This window comes from Erinaceus europaeus, chromosome 20, assembly GCF_950295315.1.
Source record: "Erinaceus europaeus chromosome 20, mEriEur2.1, whole genome shotgun sequence".
In the NCBI taxonomy this organism is placed as follows: domain Eukaryota; kingdom Metazoa; phylum Chordata; class Mammalia; order Eulipotyphla; family Erinaceidae; genus Erinaceus; species Erinaceus europaeus.
The window spans coordinates 39722797-39737158 of NC_080181.1; the positions used below are offsets into that span (position 1 = coordinate 39722797).

At 41.8% G+C, this 14362-nt stretch overlaps 1 protein-coding gene across 4 annotated transcripts in view; it reads left to right on the plus strand.

Moving 5' to 3' along the window:
- Nucleotides 1–14362, plus strand: part of GABRB3 (gamma-aminobutyric acid type A receptor subunit beta3) — a 266967-nt gene that overhangs the window by 164540 nt on the left and 88065 nt on the right. For 3 of the 4 annotated variants that reach the window (XM_060179252.1, XM_060179251.1, XM_060179253.1), the window contains one exon: nt 14046–14266. In XM_060179252.1, the coding sequence (XP_060035235.1) occupies nt 14046–14266 (221 nt within the window). Of the gene's footprint in view, nt 1–11390; nt 11483–14045; nt 14267–14362 lie in introns of those variants that run through there. The other variant, XM_060179254.1, reaches the window with a different exon arrangement.

A 14362-nucleotide genomic window follows, 5' to 3' on the forward strand; every position in this document is an offset into this window, starting at 1 on the left:
CTCAATCATAATAGGGACATGATAAAAAAGTGTATGGCAGTTGACAAGTGGTGGCACCCCCTGGCTACTGCACATAGTAGGATTGCAAGGACCTGTGCAAAGATCCTGGTTCAAGCTCCTGTCTCCCCACCTGCAGGGGGGACACTTCACAAGCAGTTGAAGCAGGTCTGCAGGTGTCTGTCTCCCTCTCCTCCTCTCTATTTCCCTCTCCCCTCCCAATTTCTCTGTACTATGCAATAAAATAGAGAAAAATGGCCACTAGGAGTGGTGAAATTCATAGTGATGGCACCAAGCCCCAGCTATAACCCTGGGAAGCAAAAGAAAAAAAAAGTGCATTGCCTTCCTTGTGCTTTAGGTGACAAGGCTAACCTCTGTCCTAAGATTCTACCACATGCCTGCACTAATCTAGATTTAAGGGGTGACATTAAACTGCTAGATAATTTTCATTGAAAGTAACCCAAAGTTATTGACCAATCTGGAAGACTGTGTGGATGCAGCGTTCCTGTGAAGACACACACCAACAGCCCAGGTCATCTAGGACTCCATTCACTTGGTCAGCACAAGCTTATAAAACTCCTATTATCTACCAGATGTCTTAGCACAGCACTCTCCAAGAAATCTACCAGTGAGCAATAAATGGGCAAAAGTGCCTGTACTCATGCAGCATACATACTAGCATGAGAGGAAGAAAATAAACAGTAAAATAATAATAATAATAATAATAATAAAATAGAGCAATTCTTTTTTTTATTTAAGAAAGGAGACATTAACAAAACTGTAGGGTAGGAGGGGTACAACTCCACACAATTCCCACCACCCTATCTCCATATCCCATCCCCTCCCTTGATAGCTTTCCTATTCTTTCCTATTCCTCTGGGTGTATGGACCCAGGGTCCTTGTGGAATGCAGAAGGTGGAAGGTCTGGCTTCTGTATTTGCTTCCCTGCTGAACATGGGCATTGACTGGTCGATCCATACTCCCAGTCTGCCTCTCTCTTTCCCTAGTGGGGTGGGTCTCTGGGGAAGCGGAGCTCCAGGACACATTGGGGGGAAAAATAGAGCAATTCTTAACAGCAAAAACTTGGAAGCATCTCAAGTTCTTTAAAAAAAATATATATATATATACACACACATACACATATATATATGCACAATGGAATACTTTTTAGCTGTTTAAAGCAATGGAGGCATCTACAACAGAGTCTTCATCTTACATAGAAGTTGAAGGCATCATGTTAAGTGAGATGGGTCAAAAAGAGAAAGCCAAATACCAAATGATCTCACTTATATGTGAAAATTGAGAAATAAAGTCAGAAAGTGCAGCCAGGCAGTGGCACATCTGATTGAGTGCACACATTACAGTTCACAAGGACCCAGATTCAAGCCCCTGGTCCCCCACCTGCAAGGGGAAAGCTTCACAAATGGTGAAGCAGGGCTGCAGTTGTCTGTCTCTGTTCCTCTCTGTCACCCCTTTCTCTCTTAATTTCTGAATGTTTCCATCAAATAAGTAAATGAAAAAAAAAAAGAAAAGAACAAACAAACATGTGGTCCTGGAGGTGGTGCAATGGATAAAGCATTGGACTCTCAAGCATGAGGTCTTGAGTTCAATCCCTGACAGCACATTTTCCATAGTGATGTCTGGTTCTTTCTCTAATACTATCTTTCTCATCAATCAATAAATAAAATCTAAAAAAAAAAAACCAGACAGAAAAAACACAAAGCCAAACTTGGATTGGGTGTGGTATATTGCATCAAAGCAAAGGACTCTAGGAAAGAAGGGGGGAGGAAGGAAGTGAAGAAAACCTAGGAGTCCTGTTTCATGATGATGTAAAAAGAGACCTAAGTTTAGGGTGAGAGTGTTCTTCAAAAAGCTTTCACAAGGAAGTGAGAAGTTGTACATATATGTGAATGATTGCACTGCAACACTTTTAAGCCAACAATAAACATGATTTAAAAAAAAAAGATTGACAGCATGGAAGGGAATGTGAGATAATGGTTGCACTGTCAGAAGAGGCTAATTGGAAAGGTGTTTCTCTCCCCCTTCCATACAATTTGATTGAAGAAATAATGGTTTGCAGGACAGTTATTGACTCATGGGTGCAACTTCTTCTCTTCCCCTGATAGGTGTCTGCATATCATTTCTACCACCTACTTAAGTCTGTCTTCATGTACTGGACACCCAATGCCTGCTTACTCTTTCCCAACCCCAGAGGCCTTTCTTATCTTTGCTTCAATACACCACACCCAGTTCAAGTTTCACCCTGTGTTTTCCCTTTCTTAAGCTCCACCTATAAGTGAGATAGTCGGGTATTTGTCTTTTCCCTGCTAGAAAAGATAGATTTGAGTAAGGACTTGACTGTGGTAAGAAAGTAAGCCAAAGGATTATTTGTGTATAGAGAGATATAGGCAGAAACACCCAAATCCAGTGGAGAAGCAATTGCAGAAGCCAGAACTCCTACCTTCTGCACCCCAAAAACAACTTTGATCCATACTCCTAGTGGGAGAGAAGTGATAGGAAGAAGAGTGTAAGAGGGCTCTGAACTCCAGTTCCATCAGGCCCCAGAGAAAGAGATTGAAAAGGGGAGAGATATTTGGATGAAGTAATAGGGTTATGTGGGAGGGGAAGAGAGGACTGGACCTAGAAGAAAAAGGAGGCAATTATGTACAAATGTAGACAGATAGTTGTAGAGATGACAGCTAACCCATGCCTGAAAACTTGGGAGAACCGTGGTGATTTGCAATGGAGGAACCTAGGATTCAGAACTCTGGTGGTGGGAACAGTGTGGAATTATACCCCTGTTGACATGTAATTTTGTGAATCAATATTGAATTGAATTGCTAGTTAAAAAAAAAAAAGAATCTGCACACCAAAAAATAAAATAGAGCGAGAGATCTGAACAGAAGGAACAGATTATGTTTTAGGGAAAGGGAAAGGGAAAGGCTGGCGTTTGTTCCCTCAATGTTAAAGGTTTGTCATGTATCATCTCAACAAAGAATTGAGGAGAGAGCATGACTTTCAGGTACTTTAAACTTTTACTCAGGAAAATTGAGAATATTCACATGTTAAGGCATGGGGGGGTGGGGCAGAGTTAAGTAGAAGGAGAGAAAAAGGGAGGTAAACAGAGTTGATACATGATATCTGGACAGAGAGAGAGTTAGAGCTCTTATAGACTCTAGGTTTTAAAACCCAAGCTCTGCCTCCCTCCAGCTTTCCAAACCACACCTGTAACCAACCGTTCCCATTTTCTGGACAGTATCTTGTCCCTCAACAATATTACAAAGGGTCCAAAGTAGGAGGCTATCTGAGTTGTTAAAGAAACAACAAAATTGGTGTGGCTGTTAAAATTCAGTTAGCCAACTGGTAAGTGAGATAAGGAACCCTTGTATAGTGTCTAGTAGATGAGCAAATTATGTTACCTAGTTTGTGAATAATCTCTTTGGGTGCTATGATGTTGAAAGCACAAGATAATGCTTAGGAAGATATGCAAGGAATCAGGAAGGTGTTGTGGTATAACAAAGCAGAGAGATTGCATTTGGTCTGGAGAGAAATACAGCAATAATGAGAAATGGTGAACCTCCATTCAGTTTTCAATGAATTTCATATGAAATCAAGGAGAATGTGAAAGGAGATGCTAGTGGAAAATGGCTGGAGATTTTGACTTGAACCATAGTGATGGAATAATGTTAAGTGAATTAGAAATGCTAAGTAAATGTAAGTGGCTACGTTTTGAGGGTAAGTCTAGTTTTGCTTGGTTGTAAAACCAATTGTAAGATGATTCTAGAGTTTAATTTAAAATTGAAGTGGAGAAAGAAAAAGTGACAATTCTTAGCATATACAAAATATAGAGAGATAGACTGTGAAACTATGAAGTCATACTTTAGTGAAAGCCAAGTCTGAGGTCAGTCCCCATAGCACTGGGGGACAGACACTTCGATGCCATGGTGTCTCTCTCTCACTACCCTTCCTCCTTGCTTTCTGCCTGGAAAAAAAAGTGTCTATCCAGGATGCTGAAGGCTAACAAGGACACAAGCAAATCAACCAAAGAAATGAGTGCTGGTAGAGATTTAATTGAGTAGTTGAAAGGTGATACAAAATGAAGAATGCTTAACTTTCAACTTTAACATTAATTAAAAAGAAAAAAAAAGAATTTGGGGAAGTAGCAAAGAAGATGGACTTGTTGGGTAGGAGGAAAAGCATTGTTCACCAGTGAGGGGGTTTGCAAGCTAATAATTTATTTTGTCACAGTTTCATGGATATTGGAAGAACATACAAATCTGGTGGGTCAGAGAAGTTAGCTATTCCCAGCATGGAGAAAGTAGGTAGTTTGTAGTGTCTAACACAGAAGGAAGTATAGGGCCCTTTCTTCAAAATGCAGGAAAAGTATCATTCCTCTCTGAAGATTAGCACTGTATTTATTCCATTGTGGACATTTTGCTTAACAGAGCATACGAAAGCCTACATCATGTTTTCTTTGTCACCTGGTCTTTGATCATATTAACTCAGATAAAAAGACTTGTTTTATTTAATCCCTTGTAGCTATCCATCTATATTTATTCTATATTAAATCAGAAAAGTTACTATCAAGTTAAATTTTATTTGAGTTATAGGAAGCATAATTGTGTTAGTATTGTGATTTGTCTAATAGGAATAACCTAACAGGTTCTGCATAAAGACCAGAAATAGAAATGACCTCAGAAATGAATGGGCTTGCTACCTAAAAATAGCACATCTTCTTAGAAATTGAAAGTACTTTAAAATGTGTGGCATTACTAATCCACATGACTTATTTTTGAAATGAGGGAAATTCATTGTTATACCATGACACAGAGGCATATATGAAATTCAAAGGGCAGTTGAATTTTCACATCTAAATGTGTAGGGTGAAGTCTGGATATAAAACAGAAATATTCTTGTTTTGATTATAAATAAATGTCCTTCTTGCTGTTAAAATCCTTTTTTTTTTTTGCTTTGTTCTCTTGAAAGGACATAGAGCATTAATTTGAAGTGATATCAGTTCAGCAATTCTAATAGTACAAACTCTGTACACAAAGCAATTAAGAGATGACCATTATTGTTTAAAAATCTAAGCACCGCCCCCCACCTTTTTCTTCTGGGTATCAGTGGTCTGTCTGGTGTTCAGGAGAGTGGAAAAGCATTAAGTCAGAATGTAAGTAAATCATCCAGAGATCTCAGGTATAGCATTATCCTAAACTGTCCACATGCCTCAAAATATAGATGTATTGAGATTTCCTTGAGCAGACAGTATGGCTGTTTCTCAATCCTCATTCTTAATGCACTTTTGAATGAATGACCTACTCAGGCATCATCATTATATTCCCTTTGGGAAGCCTGTGAATCAAGCATCCTTTCTGGATAATACAGCTGTGAGTATTTGATCACACACACATCATGGGTAGAGAATTTTCTGCACAGCCCTGTATCTCCAGTGAATATTAATTGGATAATTACTCCGTAAAATGAAGAAGAGTATGCAGTGGCTCTCAAGCATTTCCAGAGCTCATTCTTCAGTGTCTGTGTGAAATTGAAACAACTATTCCCATATAGAATGTGACTTCTAATCATCGTGTGTGTGTGTGTGTGTGTGTGTGTGTGTGTATAAAAAGAAAACACTGACAAAAGCCATAGGATAAGAGGGGTACAACTCCACACAATTCCTACCACCAGAATTTTGTATCCTATCCCCTCCCCTGAAAGCTTTCCTATTCTTTAACCCTTTGTAAGTATGGACCCAGGGTCACTATGGGGTGCAGTAGGTGGAAGGTCTGCCTTCTGTAATTGCTTCCCTGCTGAACATGGGTGTTGGCAGGTCGATCCATACTCCCAGCCTGTTTCTCTCTTTCCCTAGTGGGGCAGAGCTCTGGGGAAGTGGAACTCCAGGACATATTGGTGGGGTTCTCTGCCCAGGGAAATCTGGATGACATCATGGTAACATCTGGAACTTGGTGGCCTCTCTGGAGAATCCCGGCAGGGGGGGGACGCTTAACAAGCTGTGAAGCAGGTTTGCATGTGTCTTTCTCCCAGTTTGTCTCCCTCTCCCCTCCCAATTTCTGTTCTGTCCAATAAGATGGAAAAGGAAAAAATGACCGCCAATAGCTGTAGATTCTTAGTGCAGACAAAGAGCGTCAGCAATCACCCTAGAGGCAAAAACAAACAAACAAACAAACAAAAAACAACTCTATAGATTTAGCGAAAGGAAACTGAGATATTATTGAAGTCTATTTTGAAAGGAGAAATAGATTAAGTGGTAGATAACTCATTTTTAGGCCATTCAAGAGGATGGACTCGGATTTTCTAAGTGCAGTCAGTCTGTTAATAGTAGTGCAGAGATTTCCCTCAGACTAATATCAATTGCAGGAATGTCAGCAAAGGGAGCCACTACTACTCATTGCTTATGTAAGCACCTCAGAACAATTTTCCAGTCTTCCCTGACCTGAAAACAACTTACCTGTGAGATTTTCTATCATAAAGTTGCTAAACCAGATGCAAAGGCAGGTGTCCTGTGGCTTTTGCAGCTGCAGTTAAAAATTAAATTTGGATTGGAGATTGCCTTTCTTTTCCAGGGTTAGTAATCTCCCCCCTTCATTTCCTGTGCTGAGGAGAAATCTTGTCAATTACTTAATTGCAGAATAATGAGCAATATTTCCACTTTCAGAGATGCATTCTTGTCATTTTAATGGGATAAATGCTGAGAGATTTTTTTTTTTCACAGCAGGAAGAAACGTTGCTGTTTCTTTCTTATTGCAATTTCTTTGAGTGGCTTGAATTATACACCTAAAGATGAAATGAGGGTTTATTTTGGTGTTTGGATGTTGTCACTGTTGTGTGTGTGTATGTTCTTAAGAGATTTAGGAAGGACCTATGTATAAATGCTATGGTTGAGTTGTGAATGCCTCAGAATTAAGGATCCCTGTTCCCTGCCCCAGGCAACTGAGGTTCCTGGGGTTTCTCCAAGAGCTGGGAATGCTAGCAGGTCTCTTGTCTCCTCTCCTCTCCTCTCCTCTCCTCTCCTCTCCTCTCCTCTCCTCTCCTCTCCTCTCCTCTCCTCTCCTCTCCTCTCCTCGCCTTTCTCTTCTCTTCTCTTCTCTTCTCTTCTCTTCTCTTCTCTTCTCTTCTCTTCTCTTCTCTTCTCTTCTCTCTTCCCTCCTCTTTCTCTCTCTCTGTCTTTTAATTTTTATTTATATAAAGAAAACACTGGCAAAAGCCATAGGATAAGAGGAGTAGGGAGAGATGTGCTGACTGATTTGTTACACATGCACAAACAGAAACTGGAAAGGACTCAGAATTTCATTACATTACCCAAGGGCTCCATGACCCCTTAAAAGAAGCCCAGAAAAAATAAATGGCTTTTTAATTGAATGATTCTGTTTGTCAGATTCCTTGGGAGACAGACCTTTTGCTTTGAATACAATTCTAACTTCAATATGTCTTTCATGCTGATGCTTGGTTCTATACAAGCCTTTCATAAGAAGAGCAAAGAAGAAATTGATCTGGACATTTTATCTCATTTAATGATGATTTTGATTAACTACCAAAGTTCCAGCCAACTATAATGAGATAACTCATGTTTCAACATCATTCGTGCAGAGTTCAGTTCTCAGAGGTGTAGAGAATTCTGGGTGTGGTTATACTTGGACATTTCCCCCTAGTTCCTCACTCCTCTACTGACTCCCAGACCTCAGGACTCCTCTGTCTATTGTACCCTGCCACAGAATACACCAGAGATGCTGCAGTCATCTTAGATGCAAAGGAGCCTGGAGTCTGGAACATCTCGACGGGTGTCTCCCCCCTCCCCAGGCTATTTGTGACCAAGTAGAGATGTGGCCTGGAGGACCTAGCAACCCCAGGATAGCTGTGCTACGTAGACTTCCCCACCACATCTCCTGGTGCTGTGGAAAACCCACTGAAAGGGAGGGGAGAGATGGAGTGGCCTCTGAGGCCAATGCCTTGAGCTAGTGCATCCCCCCCAAAGCACCTGGTTCCAGCCACCTGTGAGAGCGAGAGCTGCACCTAAACCAGGAGCCTAATAATTGGGAGTTTAAACACATCACCTGGGGTTGCTGAGGCTCTCTCTAAAACAACAGAAGATGGATGGGGACACACACACACAGACACACACACAAACACATACACACACACATTTCTAATGCATCAATCAGTTTATAGGAGGACTTTATAAATGCAGAAATGCTACAATCTTAGCTTTGATAGGATTCACTGTCTTTTATTTCTAGAATTAAAAAAAAATTGCACCATGCACAATGACCCAGATTTGAAATCCCTGATCCCCACTTTCAGAGAAAGAGAGACACCTGCAGACCTGCTTCACCACTCATGAAGCTCTCTCCTATCTGCCAGTGTGAACCAGAGGCTTGAGCCCAGACCTTGCGCATTGTAACATGTATTTACTCTACTAAGCTGTGCCACCACCCAGCTTTGAACCGATGACCTGTTTCCACATAGTAGCCATCAATGTCTTCAGAGGTGGCACTGTGCTCCTTTGGTGAGAGAACAGGTTGTGCCTGCATCTGACAGAAGCTCTAGGAAGGTACCTGTAGGTACATGAGAGCTCAAAGTCTAGAGCACAAAGCTCAATCCTCTAAAATCAAGTCATCTCTTTCTATCCAAATGGAGCTTGGTGAGCCTAGATTCGTCACGAGGACTGACAAATGTGGGTCATGTCTCTGTTACTCATGGGCAGGAGGTTCTGTGTCATCTGAAAATAAGGCCCCAGTACTGCAGCTCTCTGCAGAGGTTGTTTCCTTTTCTTTCATATATATATATATATATATATATATATATATATATATATATATATATATATATATTATTATTATCTTTATTTACTAGACACAGCCAGAAATCAAGAGGGAAGGGGGTGATAGAGAGGGAGAGAGACAGAGAGACATCTGCAATACTACTTCACCACTTGTGAAGCTTTCCCCCTGCAGGTGGGGATGTGGGGGCTCGAATCCAAGTTCTTGTGCATTGTAACATGTGCGCCCAACCAGGTGAGCCACCACCACGCCCCCAGAGGTTATTTCCTAAACTCTGACTTGTAAGCCAGTACTGCCTTCTCCTCTTCTTCCTGCCAGCAGATTCTGTCTCAATGTGTTGGGACATGAACGTAATTAGCAGACTTATTGGGACGAGAACATAATTAGTTAACATCAGCCTGCAGACAAGGGACTATGCAAACCCACAAGGGATTTTTGTGTGTGTGTGTGTGTGTGTGTGTGTGTGTGTGTGTGTGTGTACAGTTATTTAGGCAAATATCTGCTGCAAGTTGCCCTCTGTCCCTGCTGCCCTTCCCTGCTCTCCTTCTCCCCGGGGACCTGCCATGCTGCTTCCCCCAAGACCTGAACATGTGTAGCTGAGCTCTGGTAGCTAACTTGTTGACTCATGGCTCCTGCCCATCATGACTAGCTGATTTTTGCCCATTTTGCTGTACCTAAATAACCTGCAATGTAAGAAACCTCCCATTTGTTTAAACCCCAGACAAAGCTGAGTGAAATTTTTTTTAATAATTACTAATTTTTAATTATTATATGAGCTGAATCTGTGAACAGCCTCTGATGTTTGCCTGACCCCTTGGCAAACACCCCACCAACACTGTTAGCACTTCACTGAGGCTGTTTGGCTATTTGTTGAGAGATCCCAGCCCTCTGAGTCCCCCCTTGTCTCTGCTCATTATCTGTTCAGACATCCTACTCCAGGTTCAAGAACCAGAGTTCATTCCTGATCTTCATCTTATGCTCCCTCAGAAACTCACCAGCTCCTTCATATCTACCTCACAGTCCTCTTCTGCTCCTATCCCTATCCATCCACCACAGCCAAGGTCTCAGTGAATTCTTAGACCTTTTCGTAGTTTAATACATGTACTCAGAATACGAGTCCACCAGGGTGGGGGCTCCCATTGGTGGTGCACCAGCTTGACTGTACACGTTACTATGCACATGGGCCTGTGTTAAAGTCCCTGCTCCTCACCTACAGGGGAGAAACTTTAAGTATGCAGGTCTCTTTCTTCAGAGGCCAGGTGGTGGCTCACCTAGTTGACTACACATGCTCCAATGTGTAAGGACCCGGATTTGAGCTCTCTGGTTCCCACCTGCAGGGGGAAAGCTTTGCAAGTGGTGAAGCTGTGCTGCAGTTGTCTGTCTGTCTGTCTCCGTCTATCACCCCCTTCCCTCTTGATTTCTGGCTGTCTCTATCCAATTAATAAATAGCGATCTTTAATTTTTTTTAAAGTATTGCTTCAAATCTCACTTTCTTGGGGGTGTGGTGGTGGTACACCCAGTTAAATATATGTATTACCATGTACAAGGATGCAGGTTTAAGCCTCCACTCCCCTCCTGCAAGGGGAGGGGGATGCTTCATGAGAGAGGAATCGCCTGCAAATGTCTATTTTTCTCTCCTTCTTTATCTCCCCTTCCTCTTGCTTTATCTCTGTCCTTTTAAATAAAATAGGGGAAAAAAAAACAGCTGCTGGGAGCTGTGTATTTGTAGTGTGGCACCGAATCCCAGTGATAACCCTGGTGGCAATAATGAAAAAAAATTAAAAGAATAAATATCACTTTTTCAGGTTATTTATCTTGAAGCAAATTGGGAGAGTAAAAAACGTAAACTGTTTTCATCCTCTAAAATGTTCTTTTGTTGACTGAGGATGAGAATACTGACAATCACTACTTTGATTTGCAATGAGAAGGTGCTGGCATGAGATCAACTACTTGAGAAAGCATTAGCCTTTTAGCTATGATTATATGGGGGAGGGTCTCCCCATTGCACCCCCCAAGAATCAGCAACATGGTTTCCCAAATAATAATATTTTTCCATTCACTGTCCCCAACTTTCATTGGAGACTTGGTTCTGCTCGCTGCCTTCTTTGTTTCACTCAGGCGTTTGGTCAGGCTAAAGAGGTAGGGTTGCACAGATGTCATCGGTGATACCCTTGTTCAACTGCTGTGCTGCCCAGGAGATAGTACAGTGGTTTATATAATAGGCTTTCATCTGATGCTCAGAGGTCATGGGTTCAATCCCCACTGCCCCCATAAGCCAGAGCTGAGCAGAGCTCCTGTTAAATAAATAAATTGGAGCAGGTTTACACTTACATATGACTTGCTTTCTCCCTCTGTTACCTGAGTTCTCCTCCACCCCACGCCTCACCCTTCTCCCTCAGGCCACTGAAGTCACCTCAGTAAACACCAAAGACCAGGACGGTGTGGAGAGCAGCACAACCCAAAATAAGATCCGCACCCCAGCCTGCAGACTGTGACTGACAACTGGGCTCCCAGGGCAAACTGACAAGCTCCCCCCATTGCCATGGCAACCCCTGTGAGCAGTTGGAAGGGAGAGCCAAGAAGGGTGCTAGACTTCATGACTCAGGCATATGGTGTGGGCTTTGAAATCCAAGAGAGAGCAAGTAAGAGATGGAGGAAACCCATTTCAATAGAAATGCAATGTGGAGGTGCGTATTCAGATGGATCAATCCCTGCTAACAGGCTTCCACCTTGTCACATCACCCAGACTTAGAGCAGATGAGTTGCAGTGCTCCACCATACTCACCAGAATTCATAGCAGTGAGGGGGTGTGAGTGTCTGCTTTGTGGGTTCATTTGCATCCTGAGGTTTGACATCAATCTTAACACCTGTTTTTTGTTTGTTTGTTTGTTTTTTTGGATTGCCACCCTTCTTTCACCACCAAGCACTTTTCTGTGTTCTTTGTTCAACTAGATATATATTTTTAAAATATTTATTTTCCCTTTTGTTGCCCTTGTTGTTTTTTTATTGTTGTTGTAGTTGTTGTTGGTGGTGGTGTCATCGTTGTCAAATAGGACAGAGAAATGGAGAGAGGAGGGGAAGACAGAGAGGGGGAGAGAAAGATAGACACCTTCAGACCTGCTTCACCGCCTGTGAAGCCACTCTCCTGCATGTAGGGAGCCCAGGGGCTTGAACTGGGATCCTGACGCTAGTCCTTGAGCTTCGCGCCACGTGTGCTTAACCCGCTGCACTACTGCCTGACTCCCTCAACTAGATCTTTTTTTAAAAAAATATTTTTATTTGTTATTAATAGTTTGCTACAAGATTATAAGATTACAGTGTCTAATTTACACCATACCTACCACCAAAGTTCTGTCTCCCCACCAACCAGCTTCCTAATGATAACCACCATCGTTCTTACAAGTCTTACAGTTTGTTTGTTTGCTTTCTGTTGTTTGGATTTCTTTCTCTTTTTTTTCTTTTGGCAAGTTCTTGTAAATCAGATATGTCTGGAGTCCATGTTTGAGGGGAACCACCTGGTAGTTGTCTTTCATCTCTTTATTTATTTTTGTAAGCATAATCACCTCCAGTTCTATTTTGTCCCAAAGGACATGATATCATCTTTTTGACTGCAGAATAACATTCCATGGAATATATATCTCATAACTTCTTTAGCCAGTCATCTATTGATGGGCATTTAGGTTGCATTCACACTTTGGATATTGTGACTAATATAGCTGTGAAAATAGTAGGGCTGCATATATCCCTCTGAATTAGTGTTTGTCCTTTGGATAAATGCTTAAGAGTGGTATTGCTGGATCATAAGGCACTTCCATCAACCAAGTCTTTTGCAAAATGGCACACGACTAGGTTAAGTACAGGTTTTATTATCACTGAAGGTCTACAGGTGAAAATGACTCCATTAACCAGATAGTGTTGGCTGGAGAGAGAACTCTCTGTTAGGGTGCAGCACTGCTATCCATGCACATGACCCAGGTTGAAATCCTAGCACCAGGCATGTTGGAAGCTTTGGCGCTATGGTGCCTCTTCCTCTTTTTTGTCTTTCCACTGAAAGAAAAAATAATCTGGTGTGGTGAAATTTTGCATGTATGAAACACTGGTTGGTGCATGTACAAGCTATTGTATTTGCTGTTGACTGTAAAACAATCCCCCAATAAAGAAATTTAAAAAAAAATAAAGAAACACTGGTTGCACCAAAGAGAAAGAAAGGAAGAGTGGAAAGAAGGAAGGAAAGAAGGGAGGGGAGGAAGGAAAGAAAGAAAGGCGCTCGAGTATTAAATGAAAGTTACCTCTCATACCACAAAGAGGTCACATGGAACAGTTGGCTACCAGGGTGAGAGGGGAAAAGATGTGGGAACAACATCTATTCTGCTTTTCCTGGGAAAAGAGGACCTGCGTGGACCTAGCAAGTTTAGGGCTGGCTGGCTGGCTAGAAGGAATACTTAAAAACAGCCCAGGAAACTAGACAGGGTAGGGTAAGGTACTGGTTTAGCATGTGAAACAGCAAAATAGAAAGCTGCTGAGTCTGTGGACTTTGGGTTGCAGATTTTTAGTTTGCATATGAAAAGTACAGTCTAGGTCACCAGGATAGCATAATGGTTCTGTAAAAGACTTTCATGCCTGAGGCTCAGAGGTCCCAGGTTCAATCATCCCTGTCGCACCATCATAAGACAGAGTTGAACAGCACTATGGTAAAATGGTGATGATGATGATGATAAATGAAAAGTCCCTTGGCTATCAGCGGGGGGTGGGGGGCCAGGTCAGTCTCCTCTAGGATCAGTGAAACCAGCTTGGTAAAGCAGGAGAAAACAAGAGAATAAAAGAAATGGCTCATACACTTGTTTATGACCCTTGCTACATGGAAACTTTTAAGTTTATCCATCTAGGGGCCACTACCATGGGGTCCAGCCTTCCCTACCATGCTTTCCCTTTCCCTCTCTTCACCTAAGTTCCAGCAACCTGATTTTATTATGACTGTTGGGGGAAAAAAATCCATTTCTCTGTGGCTATATCTTAAATACCAATTTGTCTAGTCTGGCTCCTACCTAAGTTAAACAGGATTTATGTATGTGACATATACTTATTAAGCTTAGTATTTGTATTTATGAAATGGTAACCACTGCCTCCTAGCCTGGCTGAAAAATAATATCAATTTCCCTAGCATTTGATCAGTCATATAGGAAATATCTGTGTGGCTGAGCACAAACTCATTATCTTTTTCTCTCTCTTCTTTTTTTATTCTTTCCTCAGGATTACACCTTAACCATGTATTTTCAACAATATTGGAGAGATAAAAGGCTCGCCTATTCTGGGATCCCTCTCAACCTCACACTGGACAATCGAGTGGCTGACCAACTATGGGTACCTGACACGTATTTCTTAAATGACAAAAAGTCATTTGTTCACGGAGTGACAGTGAAAAACCGCATGATCCGCCTTCATCCGGATGGGACGGTGTTGTATGGCCTCAGGTGTGTCTGCCTCCTTGGGGCCAGTTTCTCACTTGCAATGGTTCAATGGCATTGAGTGTCTCACTTTAGATGATTATAGTTAAGTGAAGCCATGCC